At 41.2% G+C, this 15,133-nt stretch overlaps 1 protein-coding gene across 1 annotated transcript; it reads left to right on the forward strand.

Moving 5' to 3' along the window:
- Positions 1–1,197: 1,197 nt before the first annotated feature.
- LOC311231799 (beta-galactoside-binding lectin-like) lies at positions 1,198–9,235 on the forward strand (the record flags this gene model as incomplete). Its single annotated transcript, XM_084318424.1, has 3 exons — positions 1,198–1,247; positions 4,098–4,269; positions 8,889–9,235. The coding sequence occupies 3 exons, from the start codon at positions 1,198–1,200 to the stop codon at positions 9,036–9,038; spliced, it is 372 nt and encodes a 123-aa protein (XP_084174550.1). The 3' UTR covers positions 9,039–9,235.
- Positions 9,236–15,133: the final 5,898 nt, after the last annotated feature.

The following is a 15,133-nucleotide window of genomic DNA, read 5'->3' on the forward strand; positions in this document are numbered from 1 at the left end:
CGAACTAACGTTATCGTTATTAATCCTGCAACCGCACTTTATTTAAAAACAGCCAATCAAATCCCCATCAATGGAAAATGAATCTGCCCATACCCATCATGCCATGCTGATTGGTCCTTGTGCAAGACTAGAAAGCGGGAATCTTTGATTAAACACCTGCTATCAGAAGAATATAGACAGTCAGAAAAAACATTTTTACTTGTACTTTTTAGTACATTTAAAAGTAGAAACTTTTAGACTTTTACTCAAGTGTGTTTTTAGTTTTTTAACTATCACAAATACAGAAACACGTGTGCCACTGATGCTCGACTTCTCTGTTGACCATCTTTATTAACATCCCTCTTATCTGTGTACATTACAGTACATTACAGGTCTGTCCCGGGATCTCTAAAACCTCTTTGTCCCCACAGTTGGCAAACATGTATGTTGTTGGATGCCTGGCAACTGACAGCTCTGGCCTGACCAACATTTGAGTAGCTCTTCTAAAACTGTCCTTCAATTTCAGTGTCAGGAAAAGCGAAAATCTAATGAGGGTTTATCAGTTTATGAAATAGTCGTGAATTGAGATGGATTATCCATCCATCCACCTACCCATCCATCTACCCGTCCGTCTGTCCGTCTAGCCATTCATTGATCTGTCTTTCTGTCCATCTAGCCATTCATCGATCTGTCTGTCTGTCCATCTAGCCATTCATCGATCTGTCTGTCTGTCCATCTAGCCATTCATCAACCTGTCTGTCCATCTAGCCATTAATCTATCTGTCTGTCTGTCCATCTAGCCAATTATTGATCTGTCTGTCTGTCCATCTAGCCATTCATCGATTTGTCTCTGTCCATCTAGCCATTCATTGATCTGTCTTTCTGTCCATCTAGCCATTCATCGATCTGTCTGTCTGTCCATCAAGCCATTCATCGACCTGTCTGTCCATCTAGCCATTCATCGATCTGTCTGTCTGTCCATCTAGCCATTCATTGATCTGTCTGTCCATCTAGCCATTCATCGATTTGTCTCTGTCCATCTAGCCATTCATCAATCTGTCTGTCTGTCCATATAGCCATTCTTTGATCTGTCTGTCCATCTAGCCATTCATCGATTTGTCTCTGTCCATCTAGCCATTCATCAATCTGTCTGTCCCAATTCACATAGAATCTGCTGTTGTCTCCCACTTACAGAAGGTGACCAACTTGTCTTTAAAGATGGGCCAGAAGTTCAAGATCCGGGTCAAGCCCAGTGATGACAGCTCTACGTAAGTCCTCTTGTGTTTTGGACCTATTGGCGGAGAAGTCTAAGAAGTTAGTTAGTCTTCCACTCAGATGGATGGTGCTGTTCACCACACAGGCAGAAAGAGTGCTGCCTCAAGCGCCCTGAGCTAGCAGTGATCAATCTTACTCACCAGCACTTCCAGATGCTGTAATAATAATAATAATAATAATAATAATAATAATAATAATAATAATAATAATAATAATAATAATAATAATAATAATAATAATAATAATAATAATAATAATAATAATAATAATAATAATAATAATAATAATAATAATAATAATAATAATAATAATAATAAACTTTATTTGTATAGCACCTTTCATACAGAAACTGCAGCTCAAAGTGCTTCACAACAGAAAAAGACAGGCATAAAATGAGCACATAAAGTGCAGACATATGAAATCACAGTTTTTCACATTAGGATCTATCTAACATCCCACCAGGCCACCTTGTTTATGGTTTGATTCAGTTTTAAATAGACAATAATAAAAAGAATAAGATAGAATAGACAGAGTAAAATAGTGCAATAGTGCAGTGCAATAAGTAGTAGAATAGAATAGACATGAAATGAGCACATAAAGTGCAGACATATAGACGTTTTTTTCAGTAATTTTTTTTTACAGTGCAATAAAATAGTTCTGGATTACTGTTTAACAGTATCCACAGTTTAAAACCTGACAGTCTTCTCTCCTGTTTGATACCCACCCTTGACCCTTCGAAAGACAATGTGCAATGACTTGGAATTTAAAATATCACATAGGCCTATATAAATAATAATACAAATAAATAAATAAATAAATATAAAATATAAATAAATAAATATAAAAAAAATAACATCTTTTCATTCCATTTGGGCTGTGGGGGGTGCTTAATGTCTGAAGGAGTCGACTGAAGGCTCCTTGTCCTCTGCTAAAGCATGCAATTGGTCCACTGATGGAGGATACATCTTGATATTTCTCTACTCTAGTGTGTTCATTAGATGGGTGAAATCCTCTTTCAGTGCCTTCAGTGTTTTCTTAGGCAGTTAGCCTCGCTGGTATGCGCGCCATTAGTGTTAGCCACGCTTCTAGGCTTATTTGCTTTTGGAAAGAATGATATAAAAAATGTTTAAATTTTTTTTTTTTAATATATTTTCTTTGTTTTGTAATTTTTTATGCATTCGACTAAGAGGTTGGCAGTCGACTACGGCTCCTTTCGATCGATTAGTCGGGGTCAGCCCTAATAGTAACAGCACTCTCCTACCACCACAGAGACTGGTAGCAGTACTTGTGTGTGTGTCTTGGATGGGGATCTAGTAGGGATTGATGTGTGGGGTGTTTTGGGGGACTGACTGTTCCGGGGGGGTTCACATGCCTTCGAGCGGTATATACTTATTTTATGCCATTATTAAGTCTGCACGTTTACATTGCACTACTTTTAATGTCTTTTATACCTATTCTTATGTCTGCAATCTATGCATTGTTTTTTATTCTGTCAATCTGTGTGCTGATTTTATGCCTATGTTCATTTTATACTATATAGATAGTTATTAATATTTATTATTGTTATATTGTAGAAATGTGTGCATTGAAATGTCTGTAAAGTCTCAACGACATTGAAAATGAGGGTGACCTCAATTGTCTTTTCGAGAATAAATAAAGGTTGATGATGATGACTTATGACTTGGTCAGACATTCCAACGAACACAATGGCGGGCTTTTATAAAGCTGCCATGAAGTCAAATTTTTGGTTTATTTTCTCCAAGAGTACACAATGTTGCACAAAGCATTACCTTATAACCGTTACCATTCTAACCAACTCGTTAGCGCAGCTGAGCTAGTATAACATCCTGAGATACGTCAAGGATATTATAAAGTGACCTGATTCAGTGTGATCCAAGATGGTGGAATAAAGCATGGGTTCTCAAACTTTTTTATACCACGACCCTATTTCATTTAGGTTTTCTTTTGGCGACCCCACACTTAGCGGAATTTGAACATGGAATTAAGGAATATCAAAATAAAAGCACACGTTGAACTTGATCATGCATATTTATTAGAGACATTGTATTACAGCACTATGTTATCAATACACATTTATAAAACTAGGCATATTTAGCCAAAATATAATAAAAATACATAAAAGAAATATATATATATACTGTATATATATAGATCTTTATTAAAAAAAATTACTTGCCAATGCAAGAGAGAGAGAGAGAGAGAGAGAGAGAGAGAGACAGAGACTATCATTACACATGACGCAAGAGAGAGAGAGAGAGAGAGAGAGAGAGAGAGAGAGAGAGAGAGAGAGAGAGAGAGAGAGAGAGAGAGAGAGAGAGAGAGAGAGAGAGAGAGAGAGAGAGAGAGAGAGAGAGAGAGACTTCACTACGACTCTAAAACGGGTTACACTGCCGAATTCTACCCGCATTTGGCGGGTGTTAATGTCAAGCCCTGGTTGCAAGGGTTCAATTAGACTCGCCCTCATCTGAGAGTGTGTAGTTGTGAGTTTTAGATATCAGAACCAGTACTGTATTTAATCATTAAGGAGATGTTGGTGTATCATCAATCAATCATTATCTCAAAAAAAAAAAAAAAAAAAAAGGTCTAACCCTAACTAACCTTACTGCCATGCACTTGTCCTCCTAATAAACTAACCTACACTCAACACTTTGATGAACATTGTTACTCAGCTGATAGAGTTGTGCCCTTCCTGATGACTTGTCGTACAAAACTTGTAAGTCGCTTTGGATAAAAGCGTCAGCTAAAAAATGACTAAAAATGTAAATGTATCATCTTTATCCACTCTTTTCTCCCCTCGCTCTCTTCCTCTGACTCCACCGTAGCTTTGCCATCAACGTCGGGCATGACTCGGACAACATCGCGTTGCACTTCAACCCCCGCTTTGACTTCGGCGGCGACTCCAACATCATCGTCTGTAACCACTGCTCCGGAGGGCACTGGGGCGACGAGCAGCGGGACTCAAGCTTCCCTTTCTCTCGGGGCGATGAAAGCAAGGTGTGTGTGTGTGAGTGAGTGAGTGAGTGAGTGAGTGAGTGAATGAATGAATGAATGAAAACTTTATTTTTTTGTATCCACTTTTTCTCCTCTTTTTCTATTTTCTTCTCCCATCCCAATTCCACTGTGCCAATTCTTCCCTCCCCCTGTCTTGAACGTTGCTCGCATATGCCCCCCACTGGCCGGTTGTAGGGAGGATATAAGCCTTGCATCACGTGTCCCCTCCGCGTCTATTTTTTTACCAACGGATTTCCATTTCCGCGTTCACGTTCTGCGATCTGATTGGCCACTGACGTTTCTGGTCATGTGACATGTGTGCCCAATCGTGTGACACCTGTGTCTTTGCCCATTTCCGCCTCGAACGGTATGCAAACGACCTAACGCCTAGTTTATCACTGGTTAAGCTTAGGCGACTCTTTCGAAGTTGGTTAAGGTTAGAGTTTGGAATCAGGGCTGGTGTTCTATCGCCCTGCTCTAAGACAAACTCTAACCTTAACCAACTTCGAAAGAGTGCCTAAGCTTAACCAGTGAAAGAAACAGGCGTCACACGATTGGCCGCACATGTCACACGACCAGAAACGTCAGTGGCCAATCAGTTCGCAGAACGCGCACGCGGAACTGGAAATCCGTTGGTAAAAGTATTGACCCGTCCCCTCCGATACACGAGGAGGCAGCCTGTCACATCTTTTCACCTGCCAGCGCGGACTCTCATTGGCGAGGTGTAACGTGTGGGAGGCTCACACTGCCCCCGCCATTTCCTGTCTCTGCTGTGCAGGCGTCCCCCAACCGACCTGTAGGAGTCGCTGTCCACAACGTCCAGATTACCACCCCATCGACTTCCACCTGCTAACTCTGCCAATTGAGTTAGTATGACGGCTGGCCCAAGCCGGAGGCAACGCCGACAGCCGGAGTCGAACCCGGTGTCTCTTGCGTTGGTGACGAGCGCAATGTCCGCTGCGCCACTCAGCCGCCCGGAATGAAAACTTTATTGAACAGATTGCAGAATGGGTACAATACAGTACGGCTCAATACACACAATTGTTAACACATTAACTGCCACTCAGTTTGCCCCTCTCATGCCCATCTCTGTCACCACTGTAAGCCTATGGAGATGTTCACCTTCTTTGCAGGGCTATAACTCTTTAAATTGTATTGCTAAATTGACATTACTATGGCCCATTCAACATCGATTATCTATCGTTCAGGATGTAGGAACGTTATACTTTTTCATTCAAACATTCATACGAAAATACCTTCTAGAATATAAGTATGTTCTTATCGTTTTCTGCAGTAATTCCTAGAACGCTAGTTATAGGCCTAAACGCATATCGATTGCCGTTTATTGCCGATACACGCTATATTAAAAAATTCAACTAAATACGATCCTAAACGTTATGACTCATCATGCGCGGATGAACGGGGGGGGGGGGTCGTTTATAATTCCGTGATCGTCAGTAAATGCTTTATGTAGTATGGGTTGATTTATTGATCAGATGGTTTGTAAATAAAGAAATGTACAATCGCCTTGAAAATAACGTTACTGTCCTCTTACCGTTCGCCGATGAGACTGGAGGAAAAAAGATCCCACTTATTTGACGTCGATCGACTAGATCCATTTCCGGTTTGTATGGCGCAATAAACGCCCCAAATCATATCGATTATTGAGTTATGGCAGCGATCCATATACACGGATGTGTGTCTAGAGTCCCGCAACGATATGTGACTGCCGGACGGATTTCCCAGATGCACCGAGATCACCAGATCCATTTCCGGTTGTAACTCGCCCGATCATCCACCAGGCGGCGGTATTGAAGCGTTGCACTGTTGTGCAGGCTCCCACTGTATCAGCAGAGGCTGGGTGGCGGAATTATGAATACCATGGCGAAAAAATGAAATATGATCTCAATAACGTTGTACAGCGTGGTTTGCCAGAATTAGCATGGACATCAAACACGTCGTACGCCGTTTATGGCGGTGGATGTGTTAAGGGGATGCAGACCAGAGAAAGACGTTTGTCTTGTTTACATCAGGGTCCCCCATTTTCAATTCATAGTGACATTTATGACATACACAACATACATGACATCATGACAAGTAGCACTGTTACATTTGTGACATATACGATATGCAAATATACATTACTGTTACCCATAGATCCTAACAGAGAATACGGTGGGGAGGAGACTGTCTGTTAGGAGGGGGTGGGGGGGTGTGAGGGTCATGTGTCTACATAGATGTGGACATGGTGTTGATTATCTGAAATGTTTTGTACTCTGCTTGTCTATGATAATTACACTGTAAAAAACTGAGCGTCATCTGGTCAATTTTTAAACTATCAGCTAATTTTATTCAACCAAAACTGTAAAATGCAATTCATAAATGGTTCAAATTCATTTAATTCGGCTCAATTCGATTTCAAAAAAGCACATCGTCTTTTTTATTATGTATATAGGTTACTAATAATAATTTAATAAATATGAATTAACCCCAATCCCAGTTTTTACACTGTATAGTGAGACAATTTAGTTGCTAAGATACACGTTTCGTGATGCAGGGAGGTGGGTTACTGCGCAGGACTGAATACTCTGTTGATCTCTGTCTTCTTTTTTATTTACTCATTTATTTATTTAGATACAATAGTATCGGAAAGATAATTTGTTACAACAATATGCCACATGGGTTTTTACTTTCATTTCAGGAATAAAAGATGTATTCCTGTATTTGTTTGGTGTATTTGTTTATACAATATTAGTTGCAGTCTGCACTGTCTTATACTGCAGTGTATTTGGTGATCCCCCCCCCCCCCCCCTCTTTTCATTATTTTGGCATCCCACGATTTATTAGTATATCACAACCCCTTGTGATGTTGCCACTCCCTGGTTTCCTGGTTGCTGAAAGAGTTTACTTTTGAGATGGACACAGTCTTAAAGGGGCACTTCACTAAAAGACAATGAATGCTGGTTTATTTTGCACATAATCTCACACACATCCAAAAACGAAACAGTTTTGCACACATTCATTTCGTTTGACAGTTATTGGGATTAAATGAGTTTGGATATGGCCACCAGTGATGTCATCCTGGGATATTGAATCCTTGTGTTGTGCTAATTACAGCTCAATTAAATGATAAGGTAGCAGCCCCTATAATACAAGGTATTGCTATTTTTTCATCATCATTTCATTAATTCATTCAAGATTCATTAAATCAATGTCCCCGATGACATCACTGGTAGCCACATTCAAGCTCATTTTAAGTGCTGTAATTAATTAAATTGAATGTCCCTGGCCATATTCAAGCTACTTTTTTAGAGTTTTTGGATGCGTGTGAGATTATGTGCAAAATAAATCTGCATTGTGTTTTGGTGAAGTGCCCCTTAACTCAATGGACGCCAAGGGGGCGCTGTTTACCTTCTGGTTAGAACGCCAGCACTGTAATGCAATGGGGAGAATGCCGTGTTTTGCGAGTGCTAAAACTATATGAAATATTATAGCTATGGATCTAATAAACATGTCGATTGTCAGTGAGTTTCTTCCAGTCAACATGCAAAAAACAGATTTTTCATACATACATTTCCGTTTTATACCGTGATGAATATGAGTATAGTTCCAGAGCGTTTCTGTCTATCTCAAGAAACTCGAGCAAACCGCGCTTCAATGCATTTCCTTAGAAATCGTGCCATTTGTTGCTTGATTTATGAATCGTTCTGAAAATAACGCTAGATTATCGGTATTATATGTGTCCTCATGCACGAACAGAAGCGGGGTCTGAAAAGTCGCTTCTCCGTGCCTTGGTCGCAGCCAACCGCACGCACGCACGCACAAACACACAAACACACACACACACACACACACACACACACACACACACACACACACACACACACACACACACACATGCGTGATCGTTACGAAAGAAACATCGGATTAACCCAAGATTGGTAACATAGAGTCCTTACCTCACATCTGATGTACTGCAAAAAGATTAATCCAATTCCTGATCGCAATTCCAAATATTGATCGCGTTTATTGATCCAACGTTATATGTCCAAAACGCATAATCCACGCTGCTCCCCAGTCCATGTGTTATAACGATACTGCATGCCTGAGAAGGAAAACCTGGACCAGACTTCTTAGATCAGTGTACAGCCCAAGGGGGAGGGATTCCAATGATGTGTAATACCGGCTGGAAGGCGTTAGGCGACGGTATTGGCCTTTTGCGAGCTCAGACCCATTCCCAATGATAAAATCAGGCTGGATGGATGAAAAATGAATGGATATAGCGAATAAAAGAAATAACGATTAAAACCTGACTTTTTTCGTGATTGGCTGTCAATGCATGGCGAGTCAACCCGACTTTTCTCGTGAATGGCGCTGAATGAGTTAATAGTAAGGAATAAATGTATTTCAAGCCAGTTTTGCTGCTCCTATGTTTTAACTTTTTATTATTATTTACATTATTATTTATTACAATTTGTATTTATTATTACTGATTCTCAAACATACTTAAAAACAATGCACTTTTTTCCACTGGGTGTTTTTCAACTCACCCTTGAGTATGACTAAACAAATTCTATTTCCCTTTCTTTGTTTGTTTGTTTGTTTCTCACGTGTTCCTGCAGTTCTACATCAACTTCACAAATGAGTATTTTTACATCGAACTCCCTGACGGCAACACAATGTCTTTCCCCAACCGACTTGGAGACGTCAAGTACGATCACTTTGATATCACCGGCGACGCCAAGCTCTGCGGCTTCAAGATCAGCGACTGACCGACTATACCGTGACCCTCCCGACGCTCTGGTGTTTGGGCTGACATGATCCGTCTTCACCGACGTCATCAGCGTCAGCGGCCTGTGAGAACGCCTTTGTCATAGAGTCGCTATTATTGTGCAGTGAGAGGAAATGGTCTGAAGGGGGCAGCATAGTAAGGATTGTCTGAATGTTGCTTACATCTATGGTATTGAAGCCTGCGGTCGTCAATAAAATCACTGTGAAGCAAAAACGCAAGGGTTTGTCATTATTACTGTACTACTCAGTGTTGCAGTGATGCAATAAATTGTTATTTGACCTACAGTAATGCTAATAAAATATATAAAACAGAAAAGAAAAGATACAAAATACATTGTATTTTCAGAATACGTTTGTTATATTTCCTCAAAACATACCCTATTTTCATGTAACTCGCAATCTGATACTATTAACTACTATATATCAATAGCAATAGCTATGAATTTCAATCACGATGATGCGGGTCTGTTTAACCCTTTCACTGCCACACTACAAATGGTTAACCTTCTGTAGTGTGGTTGTGAAAGGGTTAACCATTTGGTAGTGTGGTAGTGAAAGGGTTAACCCTTTGGTAGTGTGGTAGTGAACGGGTTAACCTTCTGTATTGTCTCAGTGAAAGGGTTAACCCTTTGGTAGTGTGGTAGTGAAAGGGTTAACCTTCTGTATTGTCACAGTGAAATGCTTAACCCTTTGGTAGTGTGGTAGTGAAAGGGTTAACCTTCGGTATTGTCGCAGTGAAATGGTTAACCCTTTGGTAGTGTGGTAGTGAAAGGGTTAACCTTCTGTATTGTCACAGTTAAAAGGTTAACCCTTTGGTAGTGTGGCAGTGAAAGGGTTAAAAAGGTGGATAAACTAGATGGGTTTACACTCCAATAGATTACACACACACACACACACACACACACACACACACACACACACACACACACACACACACACACACACACACACACACACACACACACACACACACACACACACACACACACACACACACACACACACACACACACACACACACACACAGTATCTAGTCCTCGTGCTACACACACACACACACATACACACACAGTATCTAGTCATCATGCTACACACACACACACACACACACACACACACACGCACACACACACACACACACACACACACTATCTAGTCCTCACGCTACACCCACCGTAGTGCTGTTTCATAACATCATTCACATGCAGCACATGGCTGTTTATTGCACTGGAACGTCCATGTTAATCACTCTCTCACTACGGTGAGAATCCACCATTTTGAGGCGCCTGTGGCGTCTGTAAACCCAGTGACCCACCGTAGACTGGTCTTTAACCCTTTCACTGTCGCACTACCAAACGGTTAACCCTTTCACTGTGACAATATACATAAGGTTAACCCGTTCACTGCCACACAACAGCAGGTTCACCCTTTCACTGCCACACTACACAGAAGGTTAACCCTTTCACTACCACACTACAGACGGTTAACCTTTCACTACCACACTACAGACGGTTAACCTTTCACTACCACACTACAGAAGGTTAACCCTTTCACTACAGTACCACACTACAGAAGGTTAACCTTTCACTACCACACTACAGAAGGTTAACCCTTTCACTACACTACCACACTACAGAAGGTTAACCTTTCACTACCACACTACAGAAGGTTAACCTTTCACTACCACACTACCCGCCTACTTCTGCAGGCTCATTTAGAAAATCCCTGAACTTGAACTTACATCGGTTTGTGATAGATTATTAGTTACTGGGTATTTCAAAGTACCTTGGTACCATTTTGAAGCTAACAACTAGGGCTTTCCAATGATATAAAATATCTGTATGATTATCATCATTATTATTGTTATTATTCTTCATATGTACAGCAAATATTTTGAGTTGAACTTGAACTTGGTTGGTGGTTGGTTCTGGGCTGTTCTGTGCTAGCTACGAGCTAGCTCTGCTAAGCTCTGCTGGCCGCCTGGAAGCTTCATCTCTGGGTAATGCGATTTCTAACTTTCTGAGGGGTATTCATGGTTGAGACTTTTAATTTGTAACTATATATTCAAATCTGGGTGAAGCTAATTCAGATATTTGTTTCCATTCCAATCAGATTATACATGTTAGAAAATACTTGCTGAAAATGTGTGAAAAGACTGAACTATGTACAGTCAAGAATCAAGAATCAAGAGGTTTATTTGTCACATACATACCAGGGCATACAGTGAAATGCGGGTGGTCATGCCCGCATTGATTGTGCAAAATACAATAATAAAAATAGGCATAGAAAAAATAAAACAGGTAAGCCACAAGATATGCATGGTAAAAAAAAAAGACGGGGTCCTGAGAAACTGGTTCCTATATACACTACTGTACAATATACAATTTACAATTGTAACTCTTAATGTATATAAACTATACTATACAGTACCTCCTTCCTTTAAAGTGACTTTCTATTTTTTAAAGTGACATTCTGTTTAAAGTGATTGTTTTAGCGGTTGCCACATGAGTGTGTGTGTGTGTGTGTGTGTGTGTGTGTGTGTGTGTGTGTGTGTCTGTGTGTGTGTGTGTGTGTGTGTGTGTGTGTGTGTGTCTCTGTGTGTGTGTCTCTGTGTGTGACTGTGTGTCTGTGTGTGTGTGTGTGTGTGTGTGTGTGTGTGTGTGTGTGTGTGTGTGTGTGTGTGTGTGTGTGTGTGTGTGTGTGTGTGCTCATGTGTACTTGTGAGTGGTGAACAGTGTTCAGTGTTCAGTGTTCAGTGTTCTGATGGCCTGGGGAAAGAAGCTGAGCCGGAGTCTCTCTGTTCTCTCAGTGGTGTAGTGGTTAACACTGTCGCCTCACAGCTAGAAGGTCCAGGGTTTGTTGCCAGTTACCCAAGTGGGGTGTCTCCCGGGCCTTTCTGTGTGGAGTTTGCATGTTCTCCCCGTGCTCGCAAGGGTTTCCCCTCCCGATAAGTAAACCTAATGGAAAAACATGCACAACATATCGCTTCGTCGCGTTCCTGACGAAGACGGACAGGAGCACTTGGATTGGTCCCCGGGGGCGCGGCCCCACGCCACAGCCCCTATCTGCTCCCGGCTGCCCTGAGGCGGAAGGATGACGGTCGGGATGTGAAACGCAGAGAGGAAGATTTCATCAGCGACCCAAAAAGAAAATTGCATGTGTGTATCTGTGTGTGTGCCGCCCATCGCATGTGTGTGTCACAGCATGATGACATTGTCAATGTGTGCAGTGAATAAAAGACTTCTTCAAAAAGTCCAATTTAATCTTAATCTTAGACGTTTTTAGTGATTGAATGGAAAAATAGAATGGCACTTGAGCTGAGAGGGAGCTGTCAATCAAGTGTGATCTGACCGCCCCCCCTCATAATACTACAGTTGTTTAATCATTAAAATGTGGCTGGGTGGCTAATAACACATTTTTCTGTGGTGTGACAAAAACATAATTTTCACTTTACCCCCACTTTAAGTATATGTGGACTGAAATGATAATCATTGTCATAATAATAATATACTTTTGAAATACTGTATAATAATTTGATATCATGGAAAAGGGGGCCCTGTCACATATTCAGATTAAGGGGAGACACTGCAGGTGAATAGGGTAAAAAAATTTACTAATAGATATCACAATGAAACTTCCCCAGTTGATTACTTATATTAAGACAAGACTTTTTTGTATTACAAGTTTTCTGAAATTGTATGTTTAAATATGCAAATGAGGCATTATCTACTTAAATATTCACTAATTTGCATATAATTCCAGGACAGAAATCTGAACATTGGATAAAGCCATTTTCTAAATTATAGTTTCATTTTGTTGACATATTAGAGCCAAAGGTTATTACAGAGGGGATTTTGGATATCTCTTTTTATCACTCCATAAATCAGAAAATACTCCATTCAGTCCATTTTTATGGTAAAATTCCATATTTCGCCATGTTTTTAGGAATAAAATGTGATATAAATCAGGGTATGAATGCGATATCAACAAACCCTTCTGTAAATACCTTCAGAACATAGATATGAATAGAACTGGAAGGTTTGGTGTATGTGAGTGCTACTGAAGTGGAGATTTCTGGCTCAGAGTATGAGGAAAAACTCTTAAAACTCATTTTTGGGAAAACGCCTTCAAAGTTCTGTATTGTAAAATGCCATACTTTTTTTTTTAAACAGATATTTACAAACACAATACCTAATCAAACCATTAGTAATAGACAACCTAAACACATGCCTGATAACTGAATAATAATAATAATAATGATGTTATTGAACTGAACAGAACTACACACAGGCTACAAACAGTGTAGTACAGTGTAGTACCCCCTAATAGGCAAAACATATTTGAATAGATATCACTATGAAACTTTCCCAATTTGTTATGTACATATAAACTAAGAAAAAATATATTGCAAGTTTTCTGAAATTTATGTTTATATATGCAAATGAGGCACTTCCCCATTAAATATGTGCACATTTATGGATGCAATAAGGCAAAATGATGTAAAATAAACAACTAAATGTGTGTTATTGACGTTTTATTGTCACTAGTTTCATAGAAGACATGTTTAGGAAGCAAAATATAACAAAATCTCAAAATCAACAAAAAAAGTATATTTGACTTGCCTTAAAGATTCTACGACAAAGACATCTGCCTATATATTTATATTTACTGCATATGTATATATATATATATATATACTGTATATATATACATACTAACCACCTATATATATATGTATATACTGTATATATATACAACTAACCGCCTCTGCCAGTCCTTCATACCAGCAGCCATCAGGCTCCACAACAGTGGGCAGGAACCTAGTAGCTGACTCCCATCTAAAAGGACAATATACTTACCTTATGCATATGTTACAAGTCCCAAGGCTATCGGGTACCTTCACAAATCATGATGCGGCCGATGTCATCATTCACTCCCTGAAACAATAGAGTGATGGTCAAGAGGAATGAAGACATTGTGAGGATTCGGTGGTGGTGGTGTGGGCCCAATAGCAAACACAGGACGAGGGTAGAGAGACAGGCAAGACACAACGGGATGTAGTTCAACAAAAGGCTTTACTTGTATTTACACAAGGCTTACACTACAAAACAAGAACTAAGACATCAGCAAATGCTGGCAGAGAATATAATACGAAAACCCGATACTACAGGGTACAGGAAACGTGGAGAGCACAGAAGGGTGCTGCATGGAATCACAAACATTGATATGATAACGAACCGACAGGGCAGGGAAGAACAGAATATATAGGGAGACTAATTACAACGAGAAACACCTGGACAGACAACACATGCTGACAAACAATGACACCAAATACATGACAGGAATGAATAACACAAGACAGGGACACTAGACTAAACAGGCAGGAATATTTACAGAAACCAAATCATACGCAGTAATAAGGCAGAGAACAGACAAATAGAACCACACAAGGACTGAGGCTACAGTAGACAGGAGTTCATTCCCCGATGCCAGAGGATTGTCCAGAAAGTTCAGATCATGACAGTACCCCCCCCCCCGAAGGGGAGGCTCCCAGACGACCCACAAGATCGACCCGGAACAGGCAGGGCGAAGGGCCGAGACCCCGGAAAAAACTGGGGACGAGGACACGGAAAACAGGAGCCGGGTGGTGGAGAAAATAACCCAGGAGGGGCACAGCAGCAGGGGGGCCGGGGAACAGGACCAGAGGGGAGCCCGGAGAAGGGCGCACAGGGCACGGGACCAGGGGCACCGGAGAGGGGGACAGAGACAGAGGCCCGGAGAGGCGGGCTAGAGACAGGGACAGAAGCCCGGAAAGGGGGGCTGGAGACGGGGACAGAGGACCGATGAGGGGGGCCGGAACAAAGGAGCGAGGGCGACAACTCCAGAGCAGGACCCTGGACGGGGGCCCCTCCAGGTGCAGACCCTGGGACCGAACCAGGGGGCCCGGAGATGAAGGGCGGAGGTGACGACCCCAGAGCAGGACCCCGGACGGGGGCCACTCCAGGTGCAGACCTCGGGACCGAACCAGGGGGCCCGGAGAAGAGGGACGGAGGCGACGACCCCAGAGCAGGACCCC

This window comes from Notolepis coatsorum (assembly GCF_963971535.1).
Source record: "Notolepis coatsorum genome assembly, chromosome: 7".
Classification (NCBI taxonomy): Eukaryota; Metazoa; Chordata; class Actinopteri; order Aulopiformes; family Paralepididae; genus Notolepis; species Notolepis coatsorum.